Source organism: Hyperolius riggenbachi, chromosome 2, assembly GCF_040937935.1.
Source record: "Hyperolius riggenbachi isolate aHypRig1 chromosome 2, aHypRig1.pri, whole genome shotgun sequence".
NCBI classification, from domain to species: domain Eukaryota; kingdom Metazoa; phylum Chordata; class Amphibia; order Anura; family Hyperoliidae; genus Hyperolius; species Hyperolius riggenbachi.
The window spans coordinates 411,819,429-411,839,271 of record NC_090647.1 but is presented as its reverse complement, the minus strand read 5'-3'; the positions used below and the strand labels follow the sequence as shown (position 1 = coordinate 411,839,271).

Genomic DNA, 19,843 nt, shown 5'->3' with positions numbered 1-19,843 from the left:
TTAGTTTAGCTTTAAGTATGGACTGTGTAGTAATCATTATAGGCCATTTGGTTTTTTAAAGGGAACATAAACTGAGGCTATGGCTTTTACCTAGTTGCCTGACTTTTATTAGTTCCCTCACTCACTAGTTGCCTCACTCTCCTGCTGATTCTGTGTCTCAAATACTTTTGGCCGCAGCCCCTCAACAAGCATGCAGATCATGTGCTCTGACTGAAGTCAGAACTGAATAGGCTGCATGCTTGTTTCAGGTGTGGGAGTCAGACACCACTGCAACAAAAGATCAGCAGGAATGCCAGGCAACTGGTAAATACAAGGAAACATCCATATTCTTCTCAGTTAAGGTTCCCTTTAACCTTCTGCCGACTGCGTCATGCCAATGGGCTTGGCCGTGGCGGCAGCCCCAGGACCGCCTAACGCCAATTGGCGTAAAGTCCTGGGGCTCTGTTTTGCAGTAGATTGGGCGCACAGCGTGCGCCCATCTCCTACTTGGGGGGGGGGGGGGGGGGGGGGGGGGGGGGGGGGGGGCGAAGCTCCGCCCCCTCTTCAGTCTCCGATTGGCGATTGCCGCTCGGGAGACTGTTAGACGGCGATCACGCTGTCTATTTACTCTGTGCAGCGCTGCACTGGGGACAGCCACTATTTACTCTGTGCAGCGCTGCACTGGGGACAGCCATGTGACACGGCTGTCCCCCTGGGGGACAAGAGAGCGAACGACTCTCATAGGCATAAGCCTATGACAGCCGATCGCCATAATTGGCTGGCTGTGGAGAGGGAGGGATGATAATTAAAGAAACAGGTTTTTTTTTAATAAAAACAATATTTATTTAAAAAAATAAACATGGGTGGGGCGATCAGACCCCTCCAACAGAGAGCTCTGTTGGTGGGGAGAAAAGGGGGGGGGGGGGGGATCACTTGTGTGCTGTTGTGCGGATCTGCAGCTTAGTCTTAAAGCTGCAGTGCCACACATTACTAAAAATGGCCTGGGGGGTTTAGCACTGCAGTCCTCAAGTGGTTAAACAAGCGATGTAGAATGCATTTATTTCGAATGCAAATTGTTTTGAATGAATTTGTTAGGACTAATGTTAAAGTACTCCTACTGAGAGGGATATGGAGGCTGACATGGGTATATTCTTTTACACAATACCAGTTGCCTGGCAGTCCTGATCTCTATAGCTGCAGTAGTTTCTGAATCCCCACTTGAAACAAGCATGCAGTTAATAGTCTGACTTCAGTCATAAACACCTGATTGGCCAGCTTGTTCAGGGTCTATGGCTGTGTATTAAACTGGTTCAGCAGGACAGCCGGGCAATATGCAATGTTTAAAAATGTCACTTTCCTTAGCCCTCAGAGTTCAGGTTTCTCTTAAGTTAATACTTTTTCTATTCACAAAATAAAATGCATTCCAGCCATAAAACAGATGAAATCTACTGTGGTGCGAAGTTCACAACACAGTAGATTTCAAGTGTGTGCAGAAATGCAGTTTCTTTACAAGGAATGCTGCTTAACTTATTTACACTTTTACTCTCAATAGGTGGATATGGTGGCTTCTACAACAGTGATGGCTATGGCGGAAACTACGGTGGAAGTTCACAAGTTGACTGGTGGGGCAACTAACTTTGTCTGCAGTAAAAATGACTCAACCAGACAAGCTTATGGAAACCACATGTAACTTAGCCAGACTATACCTTGTGTAGCTTCAAGAACTTGTACATTACCAGCTGTGATTCTCCACTGAATTTTTCTTTTCAAGGGAGCACTGGGCCATGAAGAAAAGCTTTTAGGAAAAGCCCTGCTTTTGAAAGTGTTGGAAGATTTCATTGCTGTAGTTTTTTGGATTAATTCCCAAATCCACCCTTCCCAGCAACTGCATTTATTTTGACTGAGGATAATTTGTTTGTTAATGTACTGTGCCTTTAACTTTAGACAACTTTTTATTTTGATGTCCTGTTGGCTCAGTATTGCTCAAGATATAAATTGTTTAGAAAGAATAAATTTATTGAACTTGGGCGAAATCAAACCTTGGCACACAGGTGTGATACAACTCAAAACAGGTATAGTTTCATCCATTCATAAATATTTCAAGTTAAAAATGAACTTGTGCAGTAAGCCTGCATTGGGCCTTTTAACATTGCCACCTTTTTTTAACATTGCTACAATGTTAAAAAATCTTTAAGCATATCAGTTTCCTAATGTGGCTAACTGTACAAGGTTATGTTCTGATTTGCTCACTCTATCCTGGAAAGGTACTTAGAACCTGAAGTCTTTTCAATAAGCCATTCCAGTCACTTGTGTATGAGCCTTGTTCATGCACATGAAGCACTGTTTTCAGAGAATGCAATACAGCAATTCAACAATGTTTAGGCAGAACAGTTATACTTGTGAGCTAGTCAATAATGGGCCAAACATTACAGGGAACGTTCAGCTATCTGAAACTTGAAATAGTTTGTAGGAGGCATCATCATTTAAATTTATTTATGCCTGTCATTAGGGAAAAAATGGCAGAATGGCTAACCACAGCAGTATGTGGTTCATTGACAGGCCTGGCTGATTTTGGTCTATTAACGCATGCTAGTGTTAATGTTTTTTGGTCAAGAGGGTATGAACAGGACGAATTATGCAGCAGGCTTTATTTTAATGCAGATTCACATTACTCTGTTCAGGCTGCGTTGAAAGGTTATTAAACGTACTTGGCTTACAGTAGACTTTGTAAAATGGCTCCAGATGAGTAAATTTAACTCGTTAAGATCAACGGTGGAAAAATGTACATGACTGCACAAGGTGTACGATCTGCTAACGTGTGCAGTTTAGTCAGTTTTAGTTGCATAGGTTTCCATTGTATTTAGTATGTCAATGCTAAATATGGCCAAAGAGTAATACCCAACTATTATGCCTCTGCCACCTTCAATTCTGATTGTTATATGCAACTGAATTAAAACAACTGTGGCATAGGAATTGAAAAAAATCTAACGTGCAATAGATTTTACAAGTGTTTTTGTGCCTTGCTCTAAATTTTTTTGTAGGTGCACTTGACAGTATTGAGGTCATTGTTATGGTGCTATTTAAAATATAGATGGCCCTTGTACATTTTTGCCCATAACTTTCTACAAAACTTCTTTTATTGCACATTCAAAGAATTTTTATATAAGTCTTGTGTACGTGTCCTTCAAATCTTTTATTTTTGTCTCTGCGATGGCAAAAACACTGCTTAGTCTAGGGCAAGATTGAGACTTTTTGGGACCATGGGAGTGGTAGAAAGGGGAAGCAAACTATTTTGCACACAATGGATTTCTAGATACTTTTTGCTGCTAGTTTTGTGTAATATTTATTGAACATTTTGACAAATATTTATTTTTGTAAGCCTAAGTGATTCTTTGAAAGCTTAAAGAAACTTGACCAAAAGACAGTACAAAAACACTGGCACTTGAATGTTGAATGTCAACGTATGCGTGAAATTATATTTCGGGGTAGTGTGAGCTTTTAATGTTAAGTCATATTAAACTCTTAAGTCAAATTAAGCAGACCCGGTAATGGCTGACCAGCCGTAACGTTTCTGGTGTAATTAAATTGGCAATTTAAAATTAAACATGCCAAGGTTTTGATACACTTGTCTTAAGATATTAATGAAACACTTCAAAACACTGATGTGAAGTGTCCAGATTCTCAGATGTTTGTTGCGTGAGTTTTGTTTAGTTGTGTGGTTATTTTTATTTCAGTGAATGTCTGGCACATTGCAATCCTCAAACATGTGGTTATCTCTGTCATACTGGTAAAAATCAGTGACTTGTGTCTTCAATGATTACATATTGGCAAGTAAATTTTGGCAATACCTACTATAAAATGAGGTTCAACAAAATTTATATATAGAACAGATTCAAACTTGCTAAATGTCAAGATTGACTCTCAAGTCGCTCTAGATTAGTAATTGCTTATTGTACTAGTTAGGTGCTTGGCACTGCATGTGCTGTGCATTACTGATTTTATTAAAATAAAGTTGAATGGCAGATAAGTCTTCCTCTGTATTTTCTTTAATGTTCTAGATTGTAAAATTCTGATTTATGGGCAGCTGAACTGACGCTGAGGTGCTTATACTTTGCAGGTTATTTGGTTGACATCTTGAGCCTTTGTAGAGATTGTAATTCCAAGAACCTGAGGTGGTGTTTGGTGACTGGCAAACCTGGTTTGTTGCACTATGCAGTAAAATAATCTGCACTACTTCGCTGATTCCCAATGGCTCATACTTTTTTTTTTTTTCTCTAGACTCACACTAAAGCTGTAGCCAAGGGTTATTTGCGACTAAAGAAAACCTGAGGTGGGTTTTACAAATCCTATTAGCGCACAGAGGCTGGATCTGCATATAATGCCCAGCCTCTGTTACTATATAGTTTTCCCCAGGCTCCCCGCCCCCTCCCCGCACTCTGCTGTGCCCCCAAAATAAAACCGCCGTGACAGTGTCCGCTAACAAGCGGTTTACATGTAAACTGTCACACTCTGCTGCACGCCGCCTGTGGCCCTTCCCTCCTCACTGATTGGAGGGAAGGGATGCAGGTGGGGAGTGGCGATATAGAGGAGGCGGGGTAGAGTGAGTTTACATATAAACAGCTTGCTAGCGACACACTGCATGTTGCTAGCAGGGTGGTTTTATTTTTGGGGCACAGCAGAGCGCAGGAGGGACCTGGGCAGAACTGTATATACTTAGAGGCTGGGCATTATATGCAGACCCAGCCTATGTGTGCTAATAGAACCCGAAGTGGGTTTTACAAATCCTAAGTTACAATCGGTACTGCCGCCCCCCCACCCTCCCGGATTTCCAGTTACTATTTGGCCTACCTTCCTGTTTCATGCAGTGGGACACTTCAGTACTGTAAAAGCAAAGCTGCTTTCACACTCTAAAAGCTTATGCATTCAAAGTGCGCTTTGGACAGTGTACAAAAAGGACCCATTGTTTTAACTCCTGTCACACTTGCTCTAGTGTGCTACTGTATGCAGCCTCCATATGTTTGCCATTCGTCTCTATGAAAGGCAGCCATTCTGCATTGGAAGGATTGTTGCATTGCAATGCACACACGATGTACAATGCCCCAAAGCTCTCTGGAATAAAAACTGAAGGGTTAAAATCGGTCTATTTTAACTGTTTGCCTGTTTCGGTGACAAGACCACTCATAACTGGAAGAGAAAAAGGAAGATGTGACTAAAGCTTAAACTGTGTTCTGTTTCCCTACTTAATCCAGCCCTTTGCCAGCATTTCTACTTTATTGAATTTTTATGTATGTGCCAATATCTGCCATCATGCTTTACAGAATTCATAGTTGATATTCATTCTATTACCACCATAGTCAAAGGCCAATTTTGGGGTTACCACAATTAACTTTATTGAATGTGAAAAGCACCAGTGCCAAGAAGGAATAGGACAAAATACAATCTTATTGCAGAAACAGTGCAACAGTTCCAGGTTCAGATCTGCACAGTCTATACAACTGTATAGAGGCTACCATATTTCCTTTTAAACAATACCAGTTGCCTGGCTATCCTGCTGATTCTCCGCCTCTAATACATTTAGCCTTAGACCCTGGAGAAGCATGCAGCAGATCAGGTATTTATATTGTCAAATCTGACAAGATTATCTGCATGCTTGTTTCTGGTGTGATTAAGACACTACTGCAGCCAAATAGACCACCAGGACCTTCCAGGCAGCTGGTATTGTTTAACCACTTGCCGACCGCACCATGCCAAAGTGCGGCGGCACAGTGGCATGCCCAGGACCACAACGCCAATTGGCGTCGGGTCCTCGGACTCTTCCGGGCCGGGGATCGCGTGCTGTGATGCGCGTGCATCCGACGGCAATAGGCTCTGCCCAACCTTGACGTCAACCCGCCGGCCGTTCGGCAGCGTCGGCGGATTATTGACCCTTCGATCGCCGCGTTAGAAGCGTATAATACGCTTTGTAATATATACAGGCTGCCTCCTGCCCTGGTGGTCCCAGTGATCGAGGGACCACCAGGGCAGGCTGCAGCCCTCCCTGTCTGCACCCAAGCACACTGATCTGCCCCCTGATCGCCCCTCAGACCCCTGTTTACACCCAATCACCCCCCTAATCGCCCATCAATCACTCCCTGTCACTATCTGTCAACGCTATTTTTGAGATTAGGTCCTAAACTGCCCCCTGGGGGCTCCTGATCACCCCCCAGACCCCCCTGTGTACTGTATACATCTATCCTCCCCTATAATCATCCACTGATCACCTGTCAATCCCCCCCGTCAACACCTGTCACTGCTACCCATCAGATCAGACCCTAACCTGCCCCTTGCGGGCATCTGGTCACCCACCCACACCCTCAGATCGTCCGCAGACCTGCCGTCTGATCACTTCCCAAGTGCATGGTTTACATCTGTTCTCTCCTCTAATCGCCCATCAATCACTCCGTCACTATCTGTCAGCGCTATTTTTTTAGATTAGTCCCTAAACTGCCCCTGGGGGCTCCTGATCACCCCCCCCCCCACACACACACCCTCAGATCTTCCCCAGACCCCCCCCCCCCTGTGTACTGTATACATCTATTCCCCCTTGTCAATCACTGTCACTGCCACCCATCAGCTCAGACCCTAACCTGCCCTTTGTGGGCACCTGATCACCCGCCTACACTTTCAGATTGCCTGCAGACCCACCCTCAGCTCACCTCTGAAAGTGCATTGTTTACATCTGCTCTCCCCTCTAATCACCCATCAAACACCCCGTCACCACCTGTCACTGCTACCCATCAGATCAGACCCTAATCTGACCCTTGCAGGCACCCAATCACCCACCACACCCTCAAATAGCCCCCCAGACCTGCTCTGATCAACACGCCATTGCATTGCTTGCATATATTCTCCCTTGTAATCACCTACTGATCACCTATCAATCACTCCGTCACCCTGTGTCACTGCTACACATCAGATTAGACCCTAATCTGCCCCTTGCGGGCACCCAATCACCCGCCCACACCCTCAGCCCCCCAGACCCCTCTGATCACCTCCCAGTGCATTATTTACATCTGTTCTCACCTCTAATAACCCACTGATCACCCATCAATCGCCCCCTGTCACTGCTACCCATCAGATCAGACCCTCATTCGCCCCTTGCGGGCACCCAATGACCGGCCCACACCCTCAGATTGCCCTCAGATACCCCCGAACATCTACCCAGTGGATTGCTTGCATCTATTCCCCCCTCTATTCACACCCTAAGACGCCCATCAATCACCTCCTGTCACCCCCTAGCACACCTACCCATCAAATCAGGCCCTAATTTGCCCCGTGTGGGCTCCTGATCACTCGGCCAAACCCTCAGATCCCCCTCAGACCCACTTCCGATCACCTCCCCAGTGCATTGATTGATGGGTGTCTCAGTGGGTGATTAGAGGGGAGAATAGATGCAATCAATGCACTGAGGAGGTGATCGGAAGGGGGTCTGAGGGTTTGGCTGAGTGATCAGGAGCCCACACGGGGCAAATTAGGGCCTAATTTGATGGGTAGGTGTGCTAGGGGGTGAAAGGAGGTGATTGATGGGTGTCTCAGTGGGTGATTAGAGGGGAGAATAGATGCAATCACCTTCTTTTACCCCCTAGCACTCCTGCCTATCAGATTAGGCCCCAATCTGCCCCCCTGCGGGCTTCTGATCACCCAGCCAAACCCTCACCCGCCCCACCGCTGTGACAGAATTTTTTTTGCCCTGATCACTGCTAGTGTGACTTAATTGTGGCGAGATCAACCGTTATGCCACACAATACGCAACAGCCAATCCAAGAAGCTACTATGCCCAGCCTTTACGGTGGAAGCCATTCCAAGATTCCGAACGTAACATTTTTGGGGCCTTCTCCCTAACATGGGTTTAGTAAAAAAATAATGTATTGCGGTCTTATTGGTCTACGCACCCAATACATCACATGCCCATGTTCTCTGCTGCCATGTCCAGGTCACGATTTGAGAATATCCTGCGCTTCCTGCACTTCAGTGCCAATACAACCTGTCATCTAAGAGGCCACCCTGCTTATGACCGGTTCAACAAAATTCGGCCCCCTCATAGACCACCTGTCAAAATTTGCAGATGCTTATACTCCTGAACAGTCAGTGTTGAAACCAAATGTCTCAAAATAAGACTCTTGGTTTAGGGCCCCTAAAATGCCAGGGCCATATAGGAACACCACAAGTGACCCCATTTTAGGAAGACTCACAGTATTCCATTAGCAGAAATTGATTTTTGTTTCCCACAAACTTGTGACAAAAAATAAAATCTATGAACTCACCATACACCTAACTGAATGCCTTGGGGTGTCTTCTTTCTAAAATGGGGTCACTTGTGTTCCTGTACTGCCCTGGCATTTTAGGGGCCCTAAACCGTGAGTAGTCTTTAAACCAAATGTCTCAAAATGACCTGTGAAATCCTAAAGGTACTCATTGGACTTTGGGCCCCTTAGCGCAGTTAGGGTGCAAAAAGTGCCACACATGGTGGTACCGCTGTACTCAGGAGTAGTATAATGTGTTTTGGGGTGTATTTTTATATACACCCATGCTGGGTGGGAGAAATATCTCTGTAAATGACAATTTTTCTATTTACACACAATTGTCCATTTACAGAGATTTCTCCCACCCAGCATGGGTATGTGTAAAAATACACCCCCAAAACACATTATACTACTCCTGAGTATGGCGATAACACATGTGACACTTTTTTTGCAGCCTAGGTATGCTAAGGGGCCTAAAGTCCTATGAGCACCTTTAGGCATTACAGGGTGCTTACAATTTTGCACCCCAAAATGCCAGGACAGTAAACATACTCCACAAATGACCCCATTTTGGAAAGTAGACATTCCAAAAGTATTCAGAGGGGTATGGTGAGTCCGTGGCAGATTTATTTTGTTTGTCACAAGTTAGCAGAAATGTAAACTCTTTTTTTTCAGTCAGTGTCATTTTCCACTAACTTGTGACAAAAAATAAAATCTATGAACTCACCATGCCTCTTTGTGAATACTTTGGGATGTTTTCTTTACAAAATGGGGTCATTTGGGGGTATTTATACAATCCTGGAATTTTGGCACCTCATGAAACCTGACAGGTGCTCAGAAAAGTTAGAGATGTTTCAAAATGGGGAAATTCACTTTTGGCACCATGGTTTGTAAACGCTATAACTTTTACCCAAACCAATAAATATACATTGAATGGGTTTTTTTATCAAAGACATGTAGCACAATAAATTTGGACAAAAATGTATACAGAAATTTTACTTTAACAAATTTTATCACAGAAAGTTAAACATTTTTGATAAAATTTATGTTTTTGATGAATATAATAAAAACTAAGAATCAAATCAATCAGCATCAAAAGAAAGCTGTATTAGGGACAAGAAAAGGAGGTAAATTTCATTTAGGTGGTAGGTTATATGACTGAACAATAAACTGTTAAAGCTGCAGTGGTCTGAATGGGGAAAAAGTGTCTGGTTTTTAAAGGGTTTTTATGACTGCAGTCCTTAACCACCCTGGCGTTCTGATTAAATCGCCAGGGTGGCTGCGGGAGGGTTTTTTTAAATTAAAAAAAAAACTGTTCCATGCAGCCAACTGAAAGTTGGCTGCATGAAAGCCCACTAGAGGGCGCTCCGGAGGTGTTCTTCCGATTGCCTCCGGCGGCCAGAAGTAACACGGAAGGCCGCAATAAGCGGCCTTCCGTGTTTCGCTTACCTCGTCACCATGGCGACGAGCGGAGTGATGTCATGGACGTCAGCTGACGTCAACCGCCTCCGATCCAGCCCTTAGCGCTGGCCGGAACTGTTTGTTCCGGCTATGCTGGGCTCGGGCGGCTGGGGGGACTCTCTTTCGCTGCTGCACGCGGCGGATCGCCGCGCTGCAGCGGCGATCAGGCAGCACACGCGGCTGGCAAAGTGCCGGCTGCGTGTGCTGCTTTTTATTTCATTGAAATCGGCCCAGCAGGGCCTGAGCGGCAGCCTCTGGCGGTGTTGGACGAGCTGAGCTCGTCCAGACTGCTCAGCAGGTTAAAGGAATACTTAAGGCAAAAATAAAAAATTAGTTTTACTCACCTGGGGCATCCCTCAGCCCCCTGAAGCTGGATGGTGCCCTCGCAGCCCCGCTCCGATTGTCCTGTGCCCGCCGGCGGCTACTTCTGGGTTTGGCGACAGCCGCCGACATATAGTATATATACGCTATAGCAGCATAGAGGGTGATATAGCAGCTGGGAATGCCTAGAATCAACCGCGTTCCCAGCCTGTCGGCGGCTGTTGCTGAACCTGGAAGTAGCCGCCGGCGGGGACAGGACGATTGGAGCTGGGCTGTGAGGGCACCATCCAGCTTCAGGGGGCTGAGGAATGCCCCGGGTGAGTAAACCTCATTTTTTATTTTTGCTTTAAGTATTAAGTGGTTTAAAAGGAAATATAGCAGTCTCCTTATCACGCTTATAACCATTATCCTTTAAAGAGAATCTGTATTGTTAAAATCGCACAAAAGTAAACATACCAGTGCGTAAGGGGACATCTCCTATTACCCTCTGTCACAATTTCGCCGCTTCTCGCCGCATTAAAAGTGGTTAAAAACAGTTTTAAAAAGTTTGTTTATAAACAAACAAAATGGCCACCAAAACAGGAAGTAGGTTGATGTACAGTATGTCCACACATAGAAAATACATTCATACACAAGCAGGCTGTATGCACCCTTCCTTTTGAATCTCAAGAGATCATTTGTGTTTCTTTCACCCTGCAGCTATCTTCCACTGAAGTGTCAGGCTGTTTCTTCCTGCAGAGTGCAGACAGCTCTGCCTGTATGTAATTCATTAGTATGTGAAAGCCCAGCCAGCTCAGAGGAGGATTTATCCAGCTTGTAAAAGATAAGAGAGAAGCTGCCCTAATCTAAACAGGCAGTGTGCAGAGAGGGGCCTGTAGGGGGGAGATGCATCACAGAGCCACAACACTGAAGAACTTGGCAGCCTTCCAGACACAGGCTGACAAGTCTGACAAGAGAGATAAGTTGATTTATTACAGAGATGGTGATAGTAGAACGTGCTGCAGTAAGCCAGAACACATTAGAATAGCTTTTGGAACTTGTAGGATGATAAAAAACAGGATGCAATTTTTGTTACGGAGTCTCTTTAAGCCTGATACACTCTTAATTATAATTGAAAGTCAACAAATATTTATGTGCTAGTGTAGGTATAGTATGAGGGCTAACCTTTGCAATCTGCTCAATATTAGGTGATAAAATAATGCAGTGATATCATAATCGCAAGTGTACTAGGCTTAACCCTCCTGGCGGTTCATTTCTGTCTGGAATTAGGAGTCAAAAGCAGTACATTATTTTCAAGAATTTTAGGGCCTCTGATTTAAGTTATAACTCACCAAAATATGTCAGAATAAAAGCATGGTAGACATTTTAAATATAAATAAAAGATGAACACAAATTTACTGAAAAATAAATTTATCAATAAACTGAAATAGCAAAACTGTACAAATAAGCAGCAAATTATATATACAATAATCAGTACAGTATATCCCTAGTACATCAATCTGGGCAGTAAAAACTAGTTTCTTTGCAGATTTTCTTACCCTTGCTATCCGTCTTGCTGCAGCAAACACACATCCTTGTTGGTGGGGTTTTTTTTGGAGTGGGTGGGATATATTCAGAGAAGTGGCGGCCAGTGAAGCACTCAGGATTTACCACATGATGCACGGCGCCCAACTCGCACATCTGATGAAGTCTGGTACTTCAGGCATATGGTTTCACACAGTTTCCATATGAAGTCAGCATGTAATACTGGCCTTTCACTGCGTTGCATTCTACAACACCGGTTCCAGCAGATGATAGCAAAAAAAATAAAAAAAATTCATTTTTATCGTTTCCGCACTGCGGGGTAGTATTTCATTGCCTGGTCAGCTCGGTCCATCCCACCCATTGTATGGTTGTAGTCCAGGATGACTTGTGACTTGTCCAGGACTTCTCTCCTCGCGTTCTGGTGGTGATAGATGATGCATCGTGGATAGTGCTGAGCGCATACATGTCCCTCTTGTCACGCCAGCGGAGTGCCAACATTTTTCCCTTCTGCCATGCCATAATGTCCCTGTTCGGCTTTTGCTTAGCGAAGGCAGTTGGCATATCTCGCCGGTTAGGATGAACGGTGCCGTAGGCATCGGTTTTGTTCCTGATAAGAAACTCAAACAGTTCATGTGAACTATAAAAATTGTCTGTCGTCAAACAGTACCCCTTATTCAAAAGTGGCTCCACCAAGGACAGCACGGGTGAAGTCGCCAGCACGTAGTTGCTGAATGCAGGGATGAACTGTGTCCCATTCCTGGTGTACAGTACGCTGTTCCAGAAGTATCCGGTGGCAGACTCGCATAAAGTGTAGGACTTTACTCCAAACCGGGCCCTCTTGGATGCGATATATTGGATCCAGGACAGTCTGCCCTTGTAGGCCATCAGGCTTTCATCAACACTTATGTCCCTCTGGGGTACATAAGTGTTTCGGAAGTTTTACCACGACCAGCTGATGAACTTCCCATATCTTCTTCAGCTTTGGTGCAGGGTGGGTGGACTCATAAAAGGCAGTGTTGTAGTCCAAGGACTCATAAAAGGCAGTGTTGTAGTCCAAAGTGGTACTCTGACATGACTGTGCCAAAGAAGGGGGTGGCGATGAACTTGTTGGTTGACCAGTACCATTTCTGCAGGGGTTTCCCCACCACCCTCTGCAGAATAATCGGTCCAAGGAACCGCCACAAATCCTCCTTGGTGATTGGCTCCCACTTCCTGGTCCTGGAAAAGGTCCTTCGTTGAGCAGCAATTTCTTGCACGGCGTAGTGGTTTGTCTCCACCACTATTTTCTCAATGACCGTGTCACGGAAGAACAGCTGCAGGTAGGGCAGGGAGCAGTGTTCACACTCAACCTTCAGGCCAGGTTCCCTAGTAAAAGGAAAACTGGGGGTGGTGGTGGGGCCCGAGTGGTGTTGACTGGGCACCAAACACACAAACCTCCGTGTCGCTGGGGATGGAGTTTTTGTCACTGTCGGACGACAGGTTGCCAGGCGCATCACTGTCACTGGAGTCCTCCAGCAACTGCATATCCGGATCGCTGTCCTCTAACTGCATCAGCGCTTCTGCTGTGAGACGCCTTGAAGATGACGCCATAGTAGGTGACGGGCAGGTGGTAGGAGAAGAGCGTAGTCAAAATCCAGGCAGAGGTCGGTGCAGGCAGAGTAGTCGAAATCCAGGCAGAGGTCGGTACACGGAAATCGAATATCGGTCAGAATCAGCAGGCAAAGAGCGTAGGTCAAAGTTCAGGCAGAGGTCGGTACACGGAAATCCAATCGGGCAAAATCAGCAGGCAAAGAGGGTAGTCAGAATCCAGGCAGAGGTCGGTACACAGAAATCCAAAAAATCCAGGCAGATCACAAAGATCAAAGCAGATCACAAAGATCACAGCTCACAGAAGTGAAGCAAGTGTCAACAGTGTATTGGATACACATGTAATTCATACATGTGTATCCAATACAATGCACTTTAGGGCCAATGAAAAATTAGGATTTTCAAATTTCCCGCCCCACCCCCATGACATCACGCCTCCCGACGTCACGCCACTCGGCTCTGATTGGCCGCCGGGTCTCCAGGAAAATTCTGGGGCTATGGGGGCCCCGGAGGCCGGAAAACCGCGCTGAAGAAGGGAGAGCCGACGCTGCTGGGGGAGCCAGGCAGGAATCCCTGGGGCGTGCCGATCGCGCTAGGGACTCCCGCAAAGCAGGTATTAGCCGCCAGCCGCAACTACCCCCGATCACATGGCCGCCGGGTCCCCGCTAGATTACAGGGGATCTGGGGATCCCGGTGGCCAAACACACGTGCCACATTGCGGGGGACAGATGCAGGAGTCCCGCTGAGCAGCGCCGATCGGCACACGGGACTACTGCACAACGCACAGAGCTATTTTTAGCTACCCCGACCTGAGCTCAGGGTTACCATTAGTAGCATGTTTTTCCTACCCCGAGCTCAGGTCGGGGTTACCGCCAGGAGGGTTAAGGGCTGGTTCACACGGGAGTCTGCCTCGTGTTTACCGCCGGTGTTTGGGTCTTGGCGTTATAATGCTCCCATTCAAGTGAATGGGAGCGTTTGCACCAGGCTTTTGCTGGCGTTCATGCAAGTTCGGATCCCGATTTTCTTTTTTTTTTTTCCCCCCCTGGCGTTCGAGTCGACCCTGGACGCTACATGTAGCGTCCTGGGGCAGTTAACCACCACAGCTATTGTCCGCCATGGGGGGAAAAACCGCTGAACGCCACAGAAAGCCACTGAAGGCTTGAACGCAATGCCTCCGAAAGCAGGGCAGACGCCTGTGTGGACCAGCCCTATAGCAAAGCATACAAAAAATTATTTTTAGGACACTGTAATTAGAATAAAACCTGGTACACACTGAATTGATTGGCCAATTTTACCACATCCATATACTACGTGGGTTAACAATTATAAGAACTATGAACAGATTGCTGTAATATGCCCATGGCATGTCTTACAACCACCTTCTGGTGCCCATGTTTCTACAGTGGTGAGTCCCAACGTGTTTATATTTATAGACAATATTGGCCTCAATTCACTAACCTTAACTCCTGTCTTTTTTTTTTTTAACAAATCATTTTATTGATTTTAATACAACAAAACATTGCCATGAGGCCACAACAGGACAGAATTAAGCTTATATACAATCAGAGGTCAACAATATCATAAATCATAGTACAGGATACTCTAGTACATAGTGGCTCCTTCCTAGATATTCTTTTAAGAATTGTCCATAGCGTCCAGGGAGCCCAAATTGTTTCAGGAGCATTAGATACGTCGTCCTAACTTAATTATAGTACATCAAATTATACCTCTGTATTAAGCAGGGTATATAGCTTAAAAAGAGAGAGAAGAGAAAAAGAAAATAAACAGAGGAAGGGAAGAACAGGTTAGTTAGGTCGCCTCCACCCCCGCCCCCCAGCACCACACCATCAGGTACTATACCCAGATCAAAGTTATTAATATTAAAGATTATACCTTTAGCTTAGGAAGGAGTGTCAGAGGTAATATCTGGATTACCAATCCATGGAGACCAAATTTTTTCAAATTTATTTGGACAATTTCTACTTAAATAGGTCAGTTTATATAATGTCAAAGATTGGTTCACTGTTTTTTTCCAATGATTAATCGAGGGGCCCCCAGCGCCCTTCCATACTCTTAGTATTTCTTTGCGGCCATAGAAGGTAAGTAGTTGAATTAGATACTGAGCATGCTTATTGACGGAGGTTTCGCCCAGTATCCCCAGGAGCGCCAACTTAGGATCAAGAACAACTTGAACGGTTAAAATAGCATTAATTATCTGAAAAACTTCGGTCCAAAACGTAGCGATGACATGGCATTGCCAAAATACATGAAAAAAGGTACCGTCTTGTTGGTTGCATTTAGGGCAAGTAGCACTGTTTTCACGGGAAATGCTGTTCAACCGTACTGGGGTCATGTAAGTCCTATGCAGGAACTTAACTTGAATCAGTCTATCTCTAGAACATATCGGGAGCTTGATAAAGTCTTCCAAGATATCCTCCCAGTCTTGGCTATCGATTCCCGCAATATCCTCGTTCCACTTACTTTTACATCTATCCCACCCTTTAGTTTCAGTATGCAGTAGCTCATAATATAATGTGGATAGTGTTTTATCTATGATTCGCGTCATTAGTGTAGTTTCTAAGTGGCATGAACCTAGGTTGAGTATTCTGCCTCCGGGAAATTGTGAGCGAAAGGCATGACTGACCTGGAGATAACGGAAAAACATATTATTTTTAAGGGAGTAGAGCTGTTTAAGTTGATTAAATGACAGGAGTTTCCCATCCTCTACTATATGATGTATTGCTTTAATGCCATACTGAGCCCAAAGCAAGGGATCAGGTATGTCTTCAAAGTGTGAAAGGTTGGGGTTATCCCAAAGTGGAGAGTGTGGCGACAGTGTTTTATTCCCGCCGCTCAGCTTGATCATGTCCTGCCAGACTTTAGTTGTTGTCTTCATTGGAGTTGTAACTCTTGCATCATTGCTTGATCCTCTAAACACTAACAGGGTGAGTCTCTCATATGATCCTAATCTGGCAGCTTCCACTGTGACCGCCGGGTTATATGTGTCTTGCGCAAACCACCAACGAACGGATACCAATACTGCAGCACAGTAATATAAGTATAAGTTTGGAAGGGCTAGCCCGCCATGATTACTCGGTAATTGGAGTGTAGATAATGCTATCCTAGGGGGTTGGTCATGCCATATAAACATAGTTATAAGGGAATTAAGAGTGCGAAAAAACTTTTTGGGGATTATAACGGGTGCTTGACGAAAGATATATAGGAATTTGGGAAGAAAGATCATTTTGAATAAATTAATACGGCCAATTAGGGAGAGTGGGAGGCCCTTCCACACACCAATTTTCCGTTTGAAACTTTGCAAAATAGGAAGAACATTCAGTTCAAAGAAGTCGGCTGCCGAGGCAGTAATATTTACCCCGAGATATTTAAATGTCTTTACCCATGTAAGAGGTGAGTTGGAGGTATTTATGGGAAATTCGTCTATCTGCATTATTACTGATTTTTCACGGTTAATTCGTAGACCCGAGTATATCCCAAAGACCCTTATTATCTCCAGTGCTTCCACTAAGGAAGAATCTGGGTCATCAAGATACAAGAGAGTATCGTCAGCATACAACGAAATCCGTTCCTCAATGGAGCCGACTTGTATACCCGATAGTCTCTCAGACTCTCTGATCAGTATAGCCATTGGTTCTATAGCCAGGGCAAATAAATATGGCGACAGAGGGCATCCCTGTCGAGTGCCTCTGTGGAGCCTGAATGGGCTGGAAATTACATCTCCTGTTTTTATACGTGCTGCGGGTGAAGAGTAAAGGGCCCTGATTAACGATATAAATTTAGGGCCAAAGCCATATTGCTCTAATAAGTGCCAAAGGTAGGGCCACTCCATAGAATCGAAGGCTTTTTCGGTGTCAAGAGAAGCCACTACCCTACGTCCAGAGGTAGTATCTGGGATACAAATGTTAGTATATAGTCGACGTATATTGATGTCCGTTCCTTTATGTGGCATGAACCCAGATTGGTCACAGTGGATAAGGGAGGTAATAATCGGTTGTAGCCGATTAGCAAGTATTTTTGAACTCCTGTCTTTAATAACTCTTCTGAGCTGTTTTACAGTTATCACAATTACATCACCATGGTGATAACTAAAACAGCTCAGAAGAGTTATTAAAGACAGGAGTTAAGGTTAGTGAATTGAGGCATTGTCTATAAATATAAACACGTTGGGACTCACCACTGTAGAAACATGGGCACCAGAAGGTGGTTGTAAGACATGCCAGAGGTCAAGATACCAGAATGGTTGTCAGCCATGCCAGAGGGTCTGATCCGGAAAGTAAAGTTCAATGATAAAGTAAACATTTGGGCAGGGAGTTTAAAAAAAAAATATACAACTAGTATATTTCAAAGCAGGGATTGGGGCACAGCCCTCCTTTTGACGGGCCTTTTTCTAGCAGTGATACTTGGTGCCCCTTCTAAGGGTTCAAACCCACTAGCAACCTTTTCTAAGCGCTAGTGATTTAACCCCCCTGGCGGTATAAAAAATTCCGCCAGGAGGCAGCACAGGAGTTTTTTTTTTTTTTGTTTTGTTTTTTTCTTATATCATGTAGCGAGCCCAGGGCTCGCTACATGATAGCCGCTGCTCAGCGGCATCCCCCCGCCCGCTTCGATCGCCTTCGGCGATCTCCGATCAGGAAATCGAACGGGATTTCCTGGAGGGCTTCCCCCGTCGCCATGGCGGGATGACGTCACCGACGTCGGGACATCATTGGGAGTCCCGAACCACCCCTCAGCGCTGCCTGGCACTGATTGGCCAGGCAGCGCACGGGGTCTGGGGGGGGGCGCGGCGCGACGGATAGCGACGATCGAGCGCGGGGTGGCGGCGATCGAGCGCGGGGCGGTGGCGATCGGTGTGCTGACGCAGCTAGCAAAAAAAAAAAAAAATTAAACAAATCGGCCCAGTAGGGCCGGAGAAAACCTGCGCGTCAAGGAGGTTAAGAAAGCTCTAGCTAATGCAATGCTATGAGTGATTTTTTTTTATTAAGTCACATTGCTCAAGTGGGATCACACAATAGCATTACATTAGCAAGAGCTTTTCAAATCACAGTGTTCCTAGTTGGTTCCAGACCTTAGGCCCCATTCACACTTGAAAGCACTTACTGTCAGCGTTTTGCGTGATTTTTAAGCAAAAAAATCACAACACCGTGGCGTTTTTTCCGCGATCGTGTTTAGTGCTTCTATAACACTGAAACACTATCGCCAGGAAATTGCCTGAAAATGGTGCAGGCGATGCGTTTGCATTTCACGACGAGTAGCGCAAATCGCCCAAGTAAGAACAGGCCCACAGGGTTTAATTACAATAGTGCTTTAACCACCCTGGCGTTCTATTTTTTTTTTTTCTTTAAACCATGTAGCTAGCCTAGCGCTAGCTACAGGATTCTCCCCCCCCCCCCCCCCTCCCCGACGGCGTCTTACTCACCTTTACTATCGCTTCCGGCGCATTAGCCCATCCGGAAATCCCGTTCTGGACGGGATTTCTTGGAGTGCTTCCCCATCGTCATGGTAACAATCGTGATGACGTCATCGGGAGGTCCCTATCCACCCCGCAGCGCTGCCTGGCACTGATTGGCCAGGCTGCGCAGGGGTCTCGGGAGGGGGGGGGGCCTTACGCGACGGGTAGCGGCGCATCGGCGGCGATCGTCCCCCACACGCAGCTAGCAAAGTGCTAGCTGCGCGTTTAAAAAAAAAATTGTTAAAATCGGCCCAGCAGGGCCTGAGCGGCGCCATCTAGCGGTCATGGACGAGCTGAGCTCCTCCATACCGCTAAGATGGTTAAAAAACGGTAGCGTTTGAGCGTTTTGCCGAAATCGCTGGCAAAACGCTCAAGTGTGAATGGGGCTTTACTCTGTTATTCTGGGAAACTGCACCTTTTTTGCACGTGATGCTTTGGAGTGGGGCAAGACATTTATTTCCTTGAAGTTGTGACACTTTCTAAAAGAATTTGGTCTGGGCTTGCAGCATGTTGTCCAGACTTGTTGTATATCAGTGATATAACATCCTTTTGGAATTTTAAAAAAGTGCCTGTTGCCTGGTTCCTTAGAGGATGAAATCTATGCATTGTTTGGGAGCTGTTAACACTGCCAGGTTGTAAATGTCAATAATCCTGACATGCTACCGCTGATTGTGCTGCTGTAGTCTATTCTGTATAACAGCTCTGTGAGCTGGTCAGGAGCAGATTTTATTGGCTCCTGACTAGGGATGATCAATCAGATGCAAATTCTTCTGAAATTATGCAAATGTATGCCAGTTTAAAATTGACCAATCAATTAAACCCAGGCTTAAGTTGATTGGTCAATTTTCAAGCTGCATATATATTTGCACATAAATTTGCACTAACTATTAGAAAGGAATTCCAGTGAAAATAATTTAATAAAGTGATTCATTTTTACAATTACCGTATATTCCGGCGTATAAGACGACCCCCCAACTTTTCCAGTTAAAATATAGAGCTTGGGATATACTCGCCGACTAAGACTACCCCTCTTCCAACGCACATCAAATTAAAATAAAAATAATCATGTACTGGTGCTGTGTATGAACAGATACTGGTGCTGTACTGTATGTGTTACCCAGTATATAACAGTATATAGTCAATTGACTTGTTGCATTGGTCAACTCTCGTTAGGGCCTTTTTCCACTAGCCTGCGATTTGCGATTTGCTTCTGATCGCA

General features: G+C 45.2%; 1 protein-coding gene across 2 annotated transcripts in view; it reads left to right on the top strand.

The window, feature by feature from the left end:
* The window catches only part of DDX3X (DEAD-box helicase 3 X-linked), a 63,094-nt gene extending 59,088 nt beyond the window's left edge, over window positions 1-4,006 (top strand). For both annotated transcript variants that reach the window (XM_068269851.1, XM_068269852.1), the window contains one exon: window positions 1,532-4,006. In XM_068269851.1, coding sequence (XP_068125952.1) covers window positions 1,532-1,614 — 83 coding nt within the window. In that variant the 3' untranslated portion in view covers window positions 1,615-4,006. The remainder of the gene's footprint in view (window positions 1-1,531) is intronic.
* Window positions 4,007-19,843: the final 15,837 nt, after the last annotated feature.